Genomic DNA, 17,882 nt, shown 5'->3' with positions numbered 1-17,882 from the left:
GCCATGTTGTTGGGATCCATTTATGCTTTCAACATTGTAGTTTTCTTTTTCGTGCATTGTTTTTAGCTACATTGTTGCTCATATTAAGGAGGGAGGAGGGGGTTAGAGTAAATGATTAATTTAATTACACTTATTAAATTACATTTACTATGTACTTAAGATTTCATTTTATGCACATGTATTTCTATTTAATAATTAAATATTAATTATTAAATGTCATTTACCTCTTAAGGTTTCCCTTTTAGGTTTTACGATATCCTTCTATAAGGATTGATTTGTTATATATTTTACTCATTCTTTTTGTCTGATAATATATTGTTGCATGTTTCAAAGTCAAACCCTTGCCTTCTCTTGTCTTTTGCTTCTCTCTAACAGGTTCTTGCATGCAGGTATTCTACAAGATCTATGAATTTGTTCTTATCAAATCCTTCAGATGAATATCTTAGATTTATAATTATGTTTAAATTTTGCACATTTACATGCTTGTAAAAATAATCTAGTTCATAAACTTGAACATATGCCCACAAGAATTAAGCTAATATAATTTGTTTGTTGAATCTGCTTGCTTTAGTCTTCCCATATTTAAAAATTGGCAGGGATTAACAATGTTTACATACATTGTTTTATAATATTTTGAATTTATAGGGGCATGTTCTCCTTAGTCAAATTTCTTTTTGGTTTGAGTTAATGACTTGAGAACAATAATCAATGAGACCAAGTGTAAATATGGAACGAAGACACTTTATTGTTTGATAGATGCTCTTCAAAATTTTCAAATGAAATAAATATATATACTTTTCAAAATATGAACCTAATACATAAATCAACACAAAAATGTGCTAGGTTAGTTCGCAAGAACTAGTGAACATTTTGGCAAGGCTTAAATTTGAAAATTTGATTTTGAAAGATCATTGGTCTAATCCATAACTACAAAAATCACTTGAATTGAGTCTATACAAATGAATACAAAATAGGACTATGAATATATAATTTAATAATCAAGACCATTCTTTAGATTGTAGTGATACTAAGATCATAATCAAATTTATCATATATACTAATAATTCATTTATATTTCAAAATTACATAAAAACACTCAATAACAAGGCAATTGTTTTTACCAACGTACAATTTCATAATAATAATTACACATGATAAATAAATCACATTTAAAAATAAAAAATAAAAAAAATTTCTTTTCCCTTTCCTTAATACTTGCCTTCCGTGTAGCATAAATTGCAGATGTAACCTCTCCCATGAAAATCCATCATCCCAAACTCTCAACATAATGGGAGTGCATGTGTATATGGCAATGACGATGAAAGGAAATGAAATGTTTTAATGACATCCACGAGACTACTAGTCTAAGGGACCAAAAGGCTAGCTAAGCAGTCTGCTATAATTTCTCTAGGTTATTCCTTTTGCTTTGGATTTGTATTAGGAAGCTTTTCGTCTCATGTGATGTTGCCTCTTCAAAAAGTTCCTTCATGCTACGTTATTGTGGGTTATCCTTGTACTAACTGCAAATATCTTCATAGTCAACACACTCTTCGATAAAGTATCATTTTTTTTCCATCACTCCTTTGCTACAAAAAAGTATAGATTCTTCTTCCTACTATTCTTTAGAGGCCTTCCATCTACTAGTTTCACATAACAATGCGAGTTGGTCTTTATCTAAGCAATTAAAATTTTGGCCTCTCCTTTAATCATAGATCCTGAATATTCTTTCTCCCCATGTTCCCATGTCTAATTAATTTTTTTGATGTAATAGGCCTTTTTCCTACCTATCAGATTTATCCACATGACAATTTCGAATTTCTTTAACACCCATTTCTTTTTTTCTATATTGGTGCTTGGACACTCTTTAGAGTTAATGTTCCATTTGTTCAACCACTTGCTATTTTGTTTCTTCCATATTTTTTTTCCTACATTATAGCTCCTCCCAATCCACCAATATAGTTTTTGATGTCTATGCATATTTTCCACTTTTTAAAATAGCTTAATAATTGGATAATTGTTGAATCCTCAATTGGGAACATGCTTGCCTTTGCCAAAAGGATCTCGTAAGAAACCATTGACTTGACCTTAAGATTAGTAGTAATGGGATGTTTATAGATTCTTTCTTTTTGCTGCCATTTATGTTTTGACACATTGCTCCCCCAAACCTCACCCATAGAGAATAACTGAAACCACCAAAAGACCAAAGAGGGTCTTCCAAGTTTTCCAATCCCATAGGTCTGCTTTCCTGCATCCATTCTGAAGAAGGTAAGAGGCCTTCCATCCCCCTTCTATTCTTTTTGATTTGCATGTCTCCCAACTTAATCTATAATGGAAGTTAATGCCGAGATAGTTGTACTCCACTATTTCTAACAAGTTGCCCTCAAATATGAATGTGTGTTGCTATTTTTCTTTTCAAAGAAAAGATCATGACTTTAGTCTTAGAAATATTGACTTCCATCTGTACCTTCGAAAAAAAGGACTCTAGATTTTTCAATTTCCCTCTCAAATCTTGCACAATTTTTGCAATAAGGATAAGGTCATCAACATAATGAAGTAATTTTATCACATAATTTTCCAACTTATCAATGTAGAGGCTGAAGAGAGTAGGCGACAAAGGGCACCCCTACTTGACCCTAATGTCACTCCCAAAACATTTAGACATGTCTCTTTAGTTCTTATTTTTGCTTGAGCCCATTTGTACAATTTATAAACAACCACATATTCTTCTGGGACTTCCAATTCTCCCATTCCGTGCCAAAGTTTATCCCTAGGAATAGTGTCAAAAGCATCCTAAAATCCACAATGCAACAAAAAGCCTCCTCCCTTTGTTTTTCCCACACTCTTTCAGTGAGGTACCTTAAGGTGATGCAATGGTCAATGGTGGAGTGTTTTGGTTTAAAACTAGCCTAACCCTTTTCCTCTTTCTCCCCTTTCTTTGCCCAAAGAGTTTGCCTAAAAGGGGTTCACCATTATGGTGCGGTAATTGGAGGGATTGTTAATGTCCCCACCCTTATACAGGGGAATGACCATGCTATTAGTCCAATCAATAGAAAAGTAACCTCAAATGACCTTGGTAAAAATATTTTGTATGTAACCCATCAATATCATGAGCTTTGCCACTTGCGAACCTCCTTATAACCATCTTAATGTCCTCAACAAAAAATAACTCTGCTATAGTGTTGGGTATAGAAGGTGGAACCTCTTCGACCTCTTCCATCCATTATCATTATCATCATGTAAAATCAAACAAAAATAAAAGTTTAAACATAAAAAATAAAATGATAAAACAAATTACCACCTGCAAAGCGTATCGTACTAAGTTTACCCGACGTGGCGAGGTCAGCTAAAGTTCACGGCGATCGAGAATGAAAATAAAAAGAGGCAACGTCGCCTTTACCCCTTTCTGGCTACATGCCTCTTTTGCGAAACAATTTCAGGGATATTATACAGAATGAAAATTAAAGATGCTCGGCGGTTAAGCAGCCCTAGTGATCGCAGTGCCAAAGAATTCATACTATGGGCGCTCAATAATTTCACAGTCTTTCATTGATTGTCTCACAGCTGTGTATGTAAGCCATGCCTTCAATTTCAGTCAGCGAGCTTGCATTTTAATCTTTATGAGTTTACACAAATTTTTTTTGAAAGAAATTTATGGGTTCGAACTTAAATATGCGAACAAGTTTGCGAAAATGTTGCAATTAGTTTCTTGCTTAGGGCATTTGAAGTGGACAGAGAAGAAAACGGGCACAATTGATGGTTCAGGACAGATTATTTCAATCTGGCGTTAATTATTTCACAATATTTCATATCTTTTAGGTTTTTAAAACAAAATATATATCCAAAGCTCTTCTGGTTTTAATTCGCAAGTGCCTTGGCAAATCTTTGAGTTATCAGGTTTCAGAATCGGATTTTTTTTTGTTTAATTCGATTCTTTTCTTTTTCTTTCGGCTAACATTTATTCTCTAATGGGGAGCTATGAGACATCGGGCTATTACTTAGGAGTTATCGCGTCAAATACTCAAATTCAACACACACAGATGCTTTACGCTGCGTGGGGGTTGAATCCTGGCCTTTCGTGTCACAATGCTCTGTCTCAAGTTTTAGACGGCAGCAGTGCCGAATATGTAACATTGTTTGAGGAGAATTTGGATATTCCCTGCCATGTCCATGTACTTAATGGAGCACCAGATATGTAGTGTTTTTGATTTTAAGGAAGCTGAGAATACTGGCGCAATGTTGAATTGTGCTTAGTTTTAATGGGTCGAGGAGCTTGACTTAATGTTGCAACAATAGAATTTATACGCGGTTCATTTTGAAGATTCCACAAACAATCACTCACTGCAATTTTTATTTTTTAAAAATATCTGTATATTCCCATTAGGCTTACATGATATATATACCAGCACTTATTTTAGCTAATTTCCACACTTTCTGATGTCTTGACTAAATTTGATGTGTTATTGAATCTATCGTCTGTCATGAGAGCCCCTGTGCTTTAACCATTCATGCTGTTCCCTTTTGTCTAGCATTCCTGTAGGATAAAGGTAATTTGCAGACTAGAACACGGTCGAATAAGGAGTTGCTGAGTTCATTGACCTCACCTGAAAGTTCCATTCTTATGTAGGAAAACACTTACAACTGTTTATTCTTCTTGAATAGCCACCACATTCTGACATGGTAATACTGATGCCAAGTCAACTTGGGCATGGATGAGTCTTGACAAAAGATCAACTAGGTGCAAACTTCTAAAGGACAGGAAATTGTACTAAAATTTAGTTTGAAACGTATCCACTAACAAAAATTTAAAAGCCATTATCCAATTTGAATCTTTTGGCTGAAAATCTTTGCTCTTTGTAGGCTTGTTTTGGAAATTTTAATTCATGGCAAAAACTGAGTATTGTTCAGCTGACAAACCATATCTGCGCTGCATTGACTTGTCAGTAAATAAAGAATGGGAATCTACTCAAAGTTCTGTCATCTTTGAATGAATGAGTGAAAGATTTTAATAATGTCTGTGAGGCCCAAGCAGCCTATGGGATCACCAAGAAAATCACACCTTTCGAAAAGGGCGAGAGAACATTAAGCCTTTTGTAACTGCTTCTTTAGGTCCGCTCTTCGACAATGAATGTTGATCATTTAATTTGCTATCCTGTCAAGCTGTGTTTCTTCAAAAATAGTTTCTAAATCGTCAGTTGCTAGGATATCCCCGTAGCTGGAGCAGATGTCTATGTACACTAAGCGTTCCATGGTAAAGTGTTGCTCTGTCTCCACCACTCTCACGTTGCAAAATAAACACATTCTCTCCTCCCATTCTTCCTTTGATAGTGTCCATCTGTCCGTTTCACACTTCAAACGATGAGAATCCGTTCTAAGTTGTGCTATGAGCATTTAATCTGCCAAAGATCAAAATCTTTAGTTGCATCCATTTATTAAGTTTCTCGAACGGTCCAGCGCTTGAAAAGTGTTATCTGATAAGTTCGTGGGTGTGCAAAATTAGAGAATAGTTAAGCAAGAAGCTGTTGAGATCGTTGACCCTATATGGAAATTTTCCCTTCGTGCCCCCCCTTATAGTATAAATGTTCAAAGGCCTTAGTTGTGGCGACTCTTATAGAAGTCCAGGTAGCTTACATGAGTTTGCGGTGCCTTGACAAGTCTATCTCGGCCAGTCAATTTGGACCTTATCAGGTTATCAAGGTTTTTTAAAGACGAGACAAGTCTTGATTTAATGATTATGTTTTTGGCCAGTGTAGTTTATAAGTACTTATGATCTCTATGTTGTGAGATTCACATGTTCAAGACAGAAAATAGAATTCTCCAGAAGTAGTGTGAAAATATTGCCTCATATGTTGTTGGCCAGGATTTAACCTTTTCAAACTCTCCAAAAAGAAAATTATATTCAATGTGGGATGTGTCTGAATATTCATTATTGTGGTATTTATTCTGCATTGTTATTTGTGCTCATTGCTACCACTGTGATACGCAGACCAAGGGTTTTATTTTTTGTATAGTAAGGCTATATTGTGAGGAAGTGCTCTTCGTTTGACTATGAGACCTGTTAGATCATGATAAGATGTTTGAGATGATGTAGGTGCATGTTAGTTTTGTGAAGTTTTAGAACCTATTGTTAAAACATAAGTGATGTAGATTTGTAGTTGTAGGATAGATTTGCATGAATACCTTTCTTGTGCTTATTATATTTGTTGTCTTTTTGTATTGTTTCTGGTATTCCCTTTTTGAAAATTTGTTAAGATTATATTTGTATCAAATTCTAATTTGTAAATTTTCTTCTCTTTTAGACTCATAAATGTATAAGACTAATGCACACAACCAGATGCAATTTGTTCTCAGTGTTGTGTCTAGCTACATCTTATTCATTTTTTAATTTAAAAAATCATTGATAGTTCAAAGAATTTGTCAAGCATTGGCCACAACATCAACATTGACTGGTTGCTTGTGCAAGAGTTGCAAAATGAGAGACCACATGTTTTTCAACTTAAATTTATGAATCACATGTAGAGCATGTTCTAACAATGCATGGGTGAGGAAAATCAAATCGCGTTCATCTTCATCCATATTTTGTCCAAACAATAATTTGGACACAAGATACTCATTCTTGATTGTGATGATACAACTTGAGGGCATACATCAAGATATATCATTTTGTCAGGTCACAAAATGTAGGATATTGGAAGTGCATATTAATCCTTTAGCTACTTGTGGTTTCACATCTGTTTTCTCAATCGTGAATATACAACCCGAGGGCATACACCAAGATATAATTATTTGGTCAGTCCACAAAATAAATAGGATACTTTAATTGCATACAATGCTCAATCCTTTAACTAGTTGTTGTTTTGCATCCAACTACTATGCACAGTACAAAAACTAACTATTGATAGTTGGAAAGTATTCAAAGTACTATGATGTAGCCACTTCACTCCCTTAGTTCTAAATGGGAGCACCTAATATGTTGACTTTATCTTTATTAGACATCTGGATGTTAAATCCAACATTGCATTAATCAAAGCAGTCCCCTCTATATTAAGTAGTAGGTGCAAGACCTTGAGGAGGTCTTTAAAATAAGACTTGTTGTATGTATGTATGAGATCTTCACATGACTTTGTGAAGCATTCATCCAATGTTCACCTCAAATTTGATGACTTCTAAGGAACCTTTGAAGCCTAATCAGTGTCTTTTTGTCTCAAAAAAATGAGCTCATTTTATATCTCTATCAACTTGTGTATTTGTGCTAGTTCATCATTGAAGAATGGAAGATTATTCTAGAATTACACAACAAAGGGACCATCTTCATCTAGGGATAGAAATTTTGCGCTTATCACAAGGACAATGAACATTTGCTAGAAATATTGTATCCTTCAATTGGAGAAGGCAAAGTTCCATGTAGTTGGGCAAAAGTCTCAACTGAGATTCTGTCATTTAGTGGTCAATGGTTACAATATTAAGAATAGGAAAACTGTTTTAAAACATTTTCAGTAACTTTTTCAATAAAAGAATTATGAAGAATCTGCTTTGCTAGGGTTTCTGAGTTTTTTTCTTTTGTCTTCTCTGTTATGCTCTTTGTCCTTGGTCTTACCATTCTCTTGATTTACCCTTAGCCGGTCCTAGCAGGGAGGATTCATTTCCCTAACCTTTCTAGAATTGTGCTTAGAGAATTTGGCAACTCAATTCATTATATGGAAATCAATGTGTTGCTATTGGTTGTTGGTAATTGCAAACTTGATCAATGTAGAAATAGTTTTAATTATTGGATGCCATTTTTGAAGGACTTTCCTATCATGAACATTGATTACTATGAATTTTGACAGTGTATGTTTAGCCTATATGGTAGATGCCTAATATGTAGATTCCTTGGCATGCATTTATCTCTTGAAGACCTATTCTTGGTGGCTTAAGGACTTGGAAAACAAACTGAGATTATGAGTTGCTTCCTTGTGTTAGATAAAGTTGGTTTTGTTGTTTCTTTATTTGTCAATAGATTATATAGGGATATGATCTTTGGCAGAGGTCCCCATTTGTTTCAAAATTATTTTCTCTTGACCAAGAATTGGCACATGAGTTTCTAATCCTTTGAGAAAATGCTTTTTTTACCAGGAGTAGCGTGGATTGCATTGCAGTATGATCTTAGGAGTTTTGCTGCCCTCATGTTTTCAAAATAATAGCCAAATCCTTGGGTTAAATTGTTGACATCTCTTAGCTATTCAAGAGAACGGTTTTTAATTTTATTCCAGAGTTTATGTGGAATTTTATGCCATTTTTCCACTACCAAAAGTACTAGTTTGAAGGTTGGTGGTAGAGTGGATCCATGCTTTAGATTATGAAAGCCTACCATTCAAATATCATGATTGTCATGAATATGGACATCTTATTAGAGATTGTTGAAATCTTCAAGTAAACTTGTAGACTTAGGAGGTCCAAGAAGATTCTAAGAAAGATCTAGATGGTTTTATCAGACCTAAAAAGAAGACTATTATTAGGAACATTGATCTTAGCAACAAAAAAAGGTCACTGAAAAAGTCTTTATTATAGGGAGTGGAGATAGTCAATGAGACATAATTTCAATTTTCACGAGTGATTTCAAGAACTAGGAGGATCCGTTAAAGACCTACAAATTCAAAGGTGATTCAGAAAAGTTAATTGATGAATAAGAAGCTAGGGAAGGTTCTCTAGATCTAAATAAGACGGATAAAAGGTTTAGTCCCATGAAGCATAGCATCAATAGTAAGATTAATGAAATCTTGGCCATCGTTTGGATCTCCATGAAGGATCAAGTTTTGAACTAGAGGATTCAGGTAAGGTTACTAGCTATAGACAATCTAAGAAAGGAATAGGAGAACTTGGGCTATTTAAGCTGGGAGACTTAATATAAAGACTTCCTTTCGAGCTGTAGCTTTGGCAGATGTTGCTTTTGTCAACCAATCTTGACTAGAAAGTGTCTTTGTAAGCACCAAGAGAACAAAGAATAAAAAATGTCTGTGATCTCTTGGAACATTTGGGGATGAATTCTGCCTCCAAGAAGAAGTTTCTTTGAAGATTCTTGGTGGAATTTAGTATGGATATAAAGCTTACCAAGATAAGTCACTTCTTTAAGGAAAATGGGGACTTGTGCACGATTCTGCTAGAGGGTCAACAGGTGGCTTAGTTGTTATTTGGAATTAGTCGGATTTCATTTTTTAGGAAATGCTCTCTATTGAATATTGACTTGTTGGATCAGTTTGTGCGAAGCTTGTCTCTCAGTCATTAATGTCTATCCATTGCAATCTGCCTGGGACAAGATTCATTGCTGAAGCCAAACCAAAAGTATTTTGAGAACGGAGGAAGAAGTTAACTGGATTATTGTGGGAACTTTAATGTTATATTTGTTCTGATGAAAAGCAGCATGGATATCCTTCACTTCCTAATCATGAAGGGGTTCCCTCTGTCCTCAAATACCGTAGCCAATGGGATACCCATTTAAAGAAGTGTTGGCTCACCTAGACCAATAGGAAAAAAATAAGAGATCAAATCCTGGCAAAGATTTATAAAGTTTCTTCTGCTATGTGGTGGGATTCCTTATTTTATTCAATGCCAATGCTCCATAGTAGCCCATGGTGGTTAACCAAGTTGCTTTTTGCTTTTTTCAAATATAACTTGAAGGATGGCTTGTTCTATAGAGTAACTCAGCTCTACATCTTTGTCATCCCCTCACCTCCTTTAGGTATAAAAGCTTACCCATATTCCAGTGTTGGAGATTATGACATACAAACGCTATTGCAATACATTTAGCACTAGTTTGATCAACCTTTACTTGGCAACAGGCTGAGGATATCTGATGCAGAGTTGTCAGCCAGAAAAGTGGCTTCTTCAATATTCCCTACCTACTTCTCCAAAAGGGTTCTTCACTACCCTCTTCCTAAGAATGGTTTCTAGGATCTCCAAATGACCCCCTAAACAACTCCAACCTTTTCCAAGGCTTCCCTTGCACTTTGGCTAAAACTTGGAGTTTGATGCAACTCTTGATTTTAGGACTGAAGTCCCTCAAATTGCTGATTTGGTAGAAATTCACCCTAAGCCCCTCACAGATCCTTCCTTCCACTTGGAATGGTGTCTTAGGCACTCAACTAGGGTGTTTCAACAGTTGGTTTGATCCCCACAAGTCTCCAAACCCAATTGGGGCTAGTAGGGCAATTAGGCCTCCCTAATTGGTTTTTCCTACTCAACTTCCAAGCTCTCCAAAGGACTACCCAAACAAATCACTGTTTCAGATACTCTTTTAAGTTTTCAATCTTCCTCCTGATTCCAAGAGATCAAAACCTGACTCTACTCCAGCATCCCCGAACCCCTACTTTATACGCAGACCTAATAGGCCTAATTAGGCTTGGTTTACAAAGCAAGTGCAAGTAGATGGGTGCATAGGACCAGTCTAACCCCTTGGATATGTTCCTCCAAACTAATTCACACTATTCCCCAGTTTTCATGTCCTGCTGAAATGGATTGTTCACTCAAAAGCTTGATGCTGCATTCTCTAGTGTCAAATACATTGAGATATTTGACCTAGGGCTGGCTCGTAAAAATAGAAAACCATGGAAATTGATCACCAATCTTTGGAATCTATTAGTACACATACCCAACTTGCCTTCCCCAAATGGCCGTTGAATTCCATTGGTGGAAATGCAAGTTAGGCCCCCATCTCTGTTACACACCCTAGAAATGAGGGTTTCTAGAACAGCCTGCACAAAATTTGATATAACTTTAGTTGGAAAAATCACACAAGCCTGAAATCAAATACAATGGTTAACTACTTCATTCCTCTAGCCAACTATGCAATTTGATCCAGTCTGCCAATCTGTACAATCATAGAAAACAACAAAATTGATGGTAATTCTCTGTTTTTATTTCTCTTCAATGCTTCAAATCTTCATACAACTTCACCTCTGGTATGAGAGATGTCTAATATGCTTATATAGGCCTTCCCCAACGGTCACAACAGACCAAGGCCATTTACAACCAAAATTTGAAAAGTTGCATCAAAATTGCAAATTTTCAATTATGCAGAATTGACAACTTTCACAATTTTCACTTAATTGCCACTTAAGACACTTTGATCGGTTAGGACAAGTTTGAAATGACTTGTTATGATCCTAACACCTTTATCTTAATTAAATAGACAAGAAATGTTTGAAATCCTATAGTGACTCAAGGAAATCCATGATTTATAATGCTTCATTGGATCCCTTTGCCTTACAATTTTGGATTTTCAAACCAAATAGCCTATTATCTAATTTCTTTTATTCTCCTATGACCTTTCTAGGGAATTTTCTCATGTTGTTGCTTGGGTGCTCTGCACCAATATCATTTGTCATTTTTTCTCTTTCAGGTTAGTGTATCTCTATTCACATGTTTCCACTTCCTTGATGAATTTATCAATAAAAAAGCTTTTGTGGGCAGTCCTGTGTTTTCCTAAGCATTGATCTATTCAAAACAGCCTTTTATGTTTTGCTCTGGTATTTGCTCTCCTTGACTTGCAGAAGTCATTGATTTTGAGAGTGAAATTTCTTGGTGTACTGCCTGAAGGAGGACTTGTTGCTTAACTTCAATCAGCACTGCATTCGTGTCAGGCTCTATCAGCAATTCAGCTGAAGGAGGTTCATGCATACTCTTATGGTGGATTTTTTGACACACAAATAACTTTACAACATCTTTGGAATTATTTTGATTAGCTTCTACCTAGATGTAAGTTGAGGACTTCATCTCTCATTTGTAGCCCAATATTTGATCTTTTAAAAGATCTTTATACTATAATAGAAAGGATCTATTTCTTGTAAACTTATTTGATACGTTGCTATTTTCAGTTTTTGCTGTTTTTTGCGTTTGGTGTGGCTAGGTTTGATTGCAGGCTATGTATTATCAACGATAAATAAAAATAACCAGAATTTGTACAAATATAGTAAATTAAATAGTGAATTGAAAACACAACTGAAAATTGATAATTCAATGTCATTTTCAAAATCATAAATATTAAATATAAATGAAAATGGTTTATAAGTGCAACTGCACATGTTTAATAAATGCAAATCATTTATCATAATATTGCTTCATTGGGAGCATCAATATTATCATTTGGTTGATTAGAGCCATAAGCAACACTGGGCTAGGGCCACTCCCACTGGTTGTACTGCAGTCTTGTGTAGCATCTGTGTGCCTTCTATTCCTCAATTGAAACAAAGGAAACCTGTACAATATAAGTATCCAAGTTGGCATGTTCAAAGGTTAATCCAAATGCCTTGTTGTGTCTTCCTTGTACTTGATCTGCTTGAGTGAGAGGAGGTGCAAGTTGGGTCGCACATGCAGTAACTCTAAAGCCTTTCTGGCTGCAAGCTGAATATGCTTAATTGAGTGGACTAAGGAGTAAATCCTTAAGCTAAAACCAAACTTGTGACAGGTTGATTAAGGACAAAGTCAACACAACATATAAAATTATCATTGGGAGAGAAAAGTAAGAAAAGTAAGAAAATAAAAAATGTCTATGATAGAACTTTGATGGCAAGATGCTGCAGGTAAATATATACTTGGCGATGGAGGTAACACCATGTATACAGGTCCTTATACTTGCGAAGAAGAGTACCAAGGCTTCGATTTTGTTGAACCTATAAATTTATCTTTATCTTGCCTATAGCTATATTCACACATTGATCAGGGAGCAGTGTAGTGAAATTCACCTTGAACTCCTTTGCTAATCTCTTTGTATTGCAAACCCTCTTGGGCAAAGAAAGCTTTATTGTGCAATTATGCTTAAGGGTGAAAGCTAAAGTTGGGGGATGGACAGTAGGTTGGCTATTGTGTTCAACTGTTCATTTATATTTTTTGTACCAATTTGAGAAATGTTTCAAAGGGGTCTTGGTTCTTAGCTGCTATTGGGCCCCAGAAGTTTCTCTCATGGAGTCAATGCTGTCATATATCTATTCCAAATTTGGTGCTTCCTATCAATGAACCAGATCATTTCCATGATGGTGTCAGTGAGACTAACACACTTATCAATAGTCCACCTGTTACTGTCTAGTACCAGTAGTGAGATACTCTATTCCTAGTAGACTGCCAACTTCTATTGTATAGGTCGCTGATAATCATGATGGGATTTAAACAATTTAATATGGTGTTAAAGGATAAGAACAAATTTTAAAAAATTCAAAGTTAAAAGATCATCTACTTTATTTATTAAAATATAAAAAATAAAGTAAGCCTTGTAAAACATAAAAATGTAGATTATAATTTTAAATTTGAAGTAAATAAAAATAAATTTTAAATTTTTGATAAAGTAACCTTCAACAATTGTAGGAGGACCTACAAATGGCTTGTGGCATATGATGGATGTTTTATGGACTTAATTTTTGTGCCAAGCTCTTGCATCATCAAGTTGAGTGAGTGGAAGGCACGTGTTGTCTAAAATTTGTTTTTGCATCTAGCCTCAAAACATTCTTGCATCTTTGCAAGTTTTAGCATTGGCCATGATGACTTTGATGGTGGTGTTTATGATGCTTGTATCTAGCCTCAAGCACTGATATTGCAACTTTGCATGTTCAGGCATTGTCCATTACAACTTTGATGATAATGATTCTATGAGGATTGCTGACTATGAATTTTGTGCATTCACTCACTTCTCACATCTGATTGCCTTAAAAATTAGGTGCTTATCTTTACAGTATTTCCATCAATAAGAGATGGTTGCCTCATGTTGCAATAGAGTATCTATAAACTTTCCTTCTATGGCTTATAAAAAGGTGCATACCATTTCAGATCTAGGGTTTGTGTATGATGAAGGTGCCTCATTTACACTTCTTACCCATTTCTTACTAATGTGGCAATGTTATGAGGTTGAAAGGAAGCCCATTGGTATAAATTCAATGCTCAATGTGCTCATCATCAGTAGCCTTTGCCTTCTTATGAAATGCAATGTCTAATGGGTTTGAATCCTTAGTTAGTTCTTATGAAGCCACTATTGAGTGCTTGAGGATGATGGACTGCTTGCAGTATAATTTCTTGGCCAAAGGATGATTCAATGATGTGAAAATTGATCAAATTTGTAAGTCATCAATCCTTGGCTCACAAAGCTTGAACTTCCAGCCGTTGTAGACTAGATTTTTATCTGCACATTTTGAAATAAAAAAATACTACAAAAAATATTCCATTTAAAAAAAAAAAAAAGAAATAAAAGAAGCCCTTGTGGAACATGAAAATAAATTGTAAAAAATTTTCAGACACAAAAGACATACTTACTTTGAATGAATATCCAATATTTTCCTTTATGTAATCTCGTCAATCTTCTTTAAACCTATCTAACACTCTTTAGAGCCATAGGAATGGCAAGCTCACTTGTATGGACACAAAAATAATTGCAGCCCTGAGCAATCAATGTATGAACACAAACACAATTGTAGCCCCAAGCAATCATTAGAAATGAAATTTTGGATGAGTGAGGACAGAGATTTAACAATGTATTTACACTTGGTTTTGTGTTTTTAGTGTTGTAGAACTCACTTTTCAGGGTCAGTCAGTATTACCTTTTTTGGTTTATCTTTTACCTGAAGTTCTTGAATTCATCTTGATTCTATACAAATGTATCTATATGTGATTGGAACAAGAAAGAAATTAAGCAATCAGTTTCTAAATAATGTGAGCTGTTTACAGCACTAACCAAACAAAGAAAAGTTGAATGTGAAGGCCTTTCTGTTTCATTCAATTCACTTGAAATTTTTAGATGCTGCCAAACATCTAGCAAGCTATAACTACCTTCCAGATTATATGATTTCTATTTGTTTTGTTCTTTGGCACAGTTTACAAGATGGCGTTGTCTCCTCATGTAGAAGTAGAAGCTGCCAAATTTCTTCAGAAGTTGATACAGGAATCAAAAGATGAACCTGTCAAATTGGCCACCAAACTTTTTGTAGTAAGAACAGTTGATTTTCACATGAATGACATGTTTTAACAGCTAGATCTATTAGACAATGCACTTTATTCAGTTATTTGACAATTTGGTGATATGTGTGTAGATCTGCCACCACATGAAGCTGAGTGGAAAAGAGCACTCCTTACCCTATCAAGTAATATCCAGGTGAGATGTTTTGAAAAGTATCCTGTGCTTTTAATGGAGCTGGTCAACCCACTCATGCTTTTTCATGCTTAGTTTTTCTCTCTTGGATATAGGTACTTATGATAAATTGTTAGTTTTCCTTGCAACCTGTGTATTAACTGCAACCAGTGCATTACCTTCTGAAGTTTATAACTGGTTAAAAAAGTCTCTTATTAAGTATATAAAACGCCATAGTACTTTAGATTGCCCTATATGTTAAGGGAGACATCTGACTGTTGTTTTCTAAGTTGAATTTATTTAATCTATGTGTTGTATATTCGGACACTAAAAGGAAGTAATTGACCTTATTAGGGAAAATGAAGCAAAAAAAGAAACACATCGTAGGATTTTTTCCACGTTTTGCACTTTAACACATGCTACATCATTCAATTTTTTCTCCTTTCTTTGAAAAAGCTAAGTCTGTTATTGTTAATTGATAAAGTTTATGGCTGCAATGATTAAAAACAGAAAGAATGAACTTCAAAATGATGATTAGGAACCAACAGTTAGATTTCTTTTAATTATTTATTCTATTGTATTATATCCTTAAATAGAGATAAACAATATGTCCAAAAATACGGCACTGAAAATTCTGAATTTTAATTTGAATTTAAGAAATTCGTTAACAAACTCAGATTTGCATTCTAATTATTGAACTGATTTGTCGGTTAATATAGATAAATTTCTGAGTATAGGAAAAGCACAGAAACCGAAAATCACTCTAATTCTGCCTAGAAACTTCAGAAATGATTCACATTGACCTGCTTTTATTTTATTGAATTGAAGGTAATTAGCAGTATGTGGATTTTGGCACAAATGCCTCTTTGATGCAGCACAAGGCAGGAGAATCACCAAAGGAGATGTCCTAGCCCCCAGCAAATAACCACACAGCGGAAACACAATAACAATGCACAATCTGATATCAAATCACAACTCTTTATTCATAAAATAACTGTTACATGCAATGTGCCGGGCTGTAAGGCCTTTCCGGTTACGGCCAAATACAATAGCAATTAATCCCTCAAGATCGGATCCAAACCCAAGCTAGTCCAGATCCACACTCTGGTAGAAACCTCCAAGATCTCAACTTGTGCTCGCAAGCCACCAAGCAACCTCCTTGTTTCTAAATTGCAACCACTAGCTCTTCTCACAAACTCGCATCTCCACCACAAGCCTGCTGTAAACTGCCTCACATTCAGCGCTCTGTCCACAGACTCAGGAAAACTCACTCTTCACTTCCTCCTTCTCTCCAAGCTTTTACTAAGAAGAGATCACATCTTGAAGCTTTCACACCTTGAAGCCTTCACACCTTCCTGCTTAATTAGAAATGCTCATATGCCTTGCCTATGTAAGCACTTACAAACATTTAATTCCCACCCAAATACAACTAAGCACCCAACAAATATTAAAAGCTGATTTAATTAAATATTTAATTCCCACCCAAATACAACTAAGCACCCAACAAATATTAAATGCATGATTTATCCACAACCTTGAAGAATTCCACCTACACAATATCCACAACCTTCTAGAATTCCACCTACACACCTCGATAAATGGAATGACAACCATTTTTATTTTATTTTTCTATTTATGCCTAGAAATTCCTTTTTTCTTTTCTCCTTTTTCCCCTTTTTATTTTTATTATGATTTTTTTCCTCTAATTTTCGTCACTTTCTCTCTCCAATTTTTTTTCCCCATGCAAGATGCTCCTGCATCAGATTCCCCAGGTAGATAGAAAAAAATGTGCCCCACACTTTGATGCCAAAAGAAAGATCTGCAACCATCTTCATCTTCACCAAAGGTTTCCACCTCAACAGGGACAAGAAAACCAATCTGCACATCCACATATGCATCACTCTGTCAAACACCAGAATATCAATCATCCAACCTGCATGCTCACTCCCAAGAACAAATTGAACATAATACTTCATCAACAAATCCTCATCCACATCAACAACTAGTGAATCCACACTAGTAGCAACAAACTCTACATCAGCAAGAATATGTAGATCTCCATCAACACACGTCAAACTCACAATACCAACAATCTCATTGCTCACAACAAGATGCTCTGCAACATACAGGTCACCCCCCAATAGCAACTAGATCATCCACGACCAAGTGCTCTGCAATTTCCATGTTAGACTCAACCAATTGATCATGAAAATCAATCTCCATCCCAACATCAACAAGGTTAGGAATATCTTCAGCAACAACCTCTAGTTGCTCTACAGGTCCTGCGTTAGACTCCACAATCTGATCAACAAAACCAACTTCTTCCACCTCAACCTTACGATGCCATCTTCTCTCTCGAACAAGTCTGTTAAACGGCCAGAGAACCCTCTTCCGGATCGGTAGACTCCAGCTCCATCTATGAAATGCCTTCCTCATCTTGTCCTTATCTCGATCAGCTGAACTAGTTTCAAATAGAGCAACTTACTTCTTAGTTCAATTAACCAAACTAGCTTCCAACCGAGCAGACATTTTAGAAAAATTCCTCTCCACTATATAATGGATATTCGCAATCATCTTAGGGTCCAATCCTCTCAGGGCCATCTCCTAAGATCTTTGTAAACCCTCTGCAACAAATCCTTCCTACGCTCCTTGTGACAACTTTGAATTGTTTGCAAGTCAGATTGCAACCTGCCACCTCGCATGAACAATCAGGAAACACATCACAAGTCCACAACCACCGATTTGTAATCCACAAAATCTCTACAATCATGCCTCAACAGGATCAGTCTTCCATCTTCAC

The 17,882-nt window shown here is 35.5% G+C and overlaps 1 protein-coding gene across 6 annotated transcripts in view; it reads left to right on the top strand.

The window, feature by feature from the left end:
• The first annotated feature begins 3,312 nt into the window (after window positions 1-3,312).
• Window positions 3,313-17,882, top strand: part of LOC149566981 (uncharacterized) — a 128,147-nt gene continuing 113,577 nt past the window's right edge. For 5 of the 6 annotated variants that reach the window (XM_089820189.1, XM_089820188.1, XM_089820186.1 and 2 more), the window contains exons 1-3: window positions 3,374-3,565; window positions 14,829-14,941; window positions 15,045-15,106. In XM_089820189.1, coding sequence (XP_089676315.1) covers window positions 14,837-14,941; window positions 15,045-15,106 — 167 coding nt within the window. In that variant the 5' untranslated portion in view covers window positions 3,374-3,565; window positions 14,829-14,836. Of the gene's footprint in view, window positions 3,570-14,828; window positions 14,942-15,044; window positions 15,107-17,882 lie in introns of all 6 variants that reach the window. The other variant, XM_089820184.1, reaches the window with a different exon arrangement.

Source organism: Cupressus sempervirens, chromosome 3 (assembly GCF_028749045.1).
Source record: "Cupressus sempervirens isolate cs-2001-9-10 chromosome 3, ASM2874904v1, whole genome shotgun sequence".
NCBI lineage: Eukaryota > Viridiplantae > Streptophyta > Pinopsida > Cupressales > Cupressaceae > Cupressus > Cupressus sempervirens.
The sequence above is the reverse complement of the archived record's forward strand: the minus strand, read 5'-3'. Positions and strand labels throughout refer to the sequence as shown.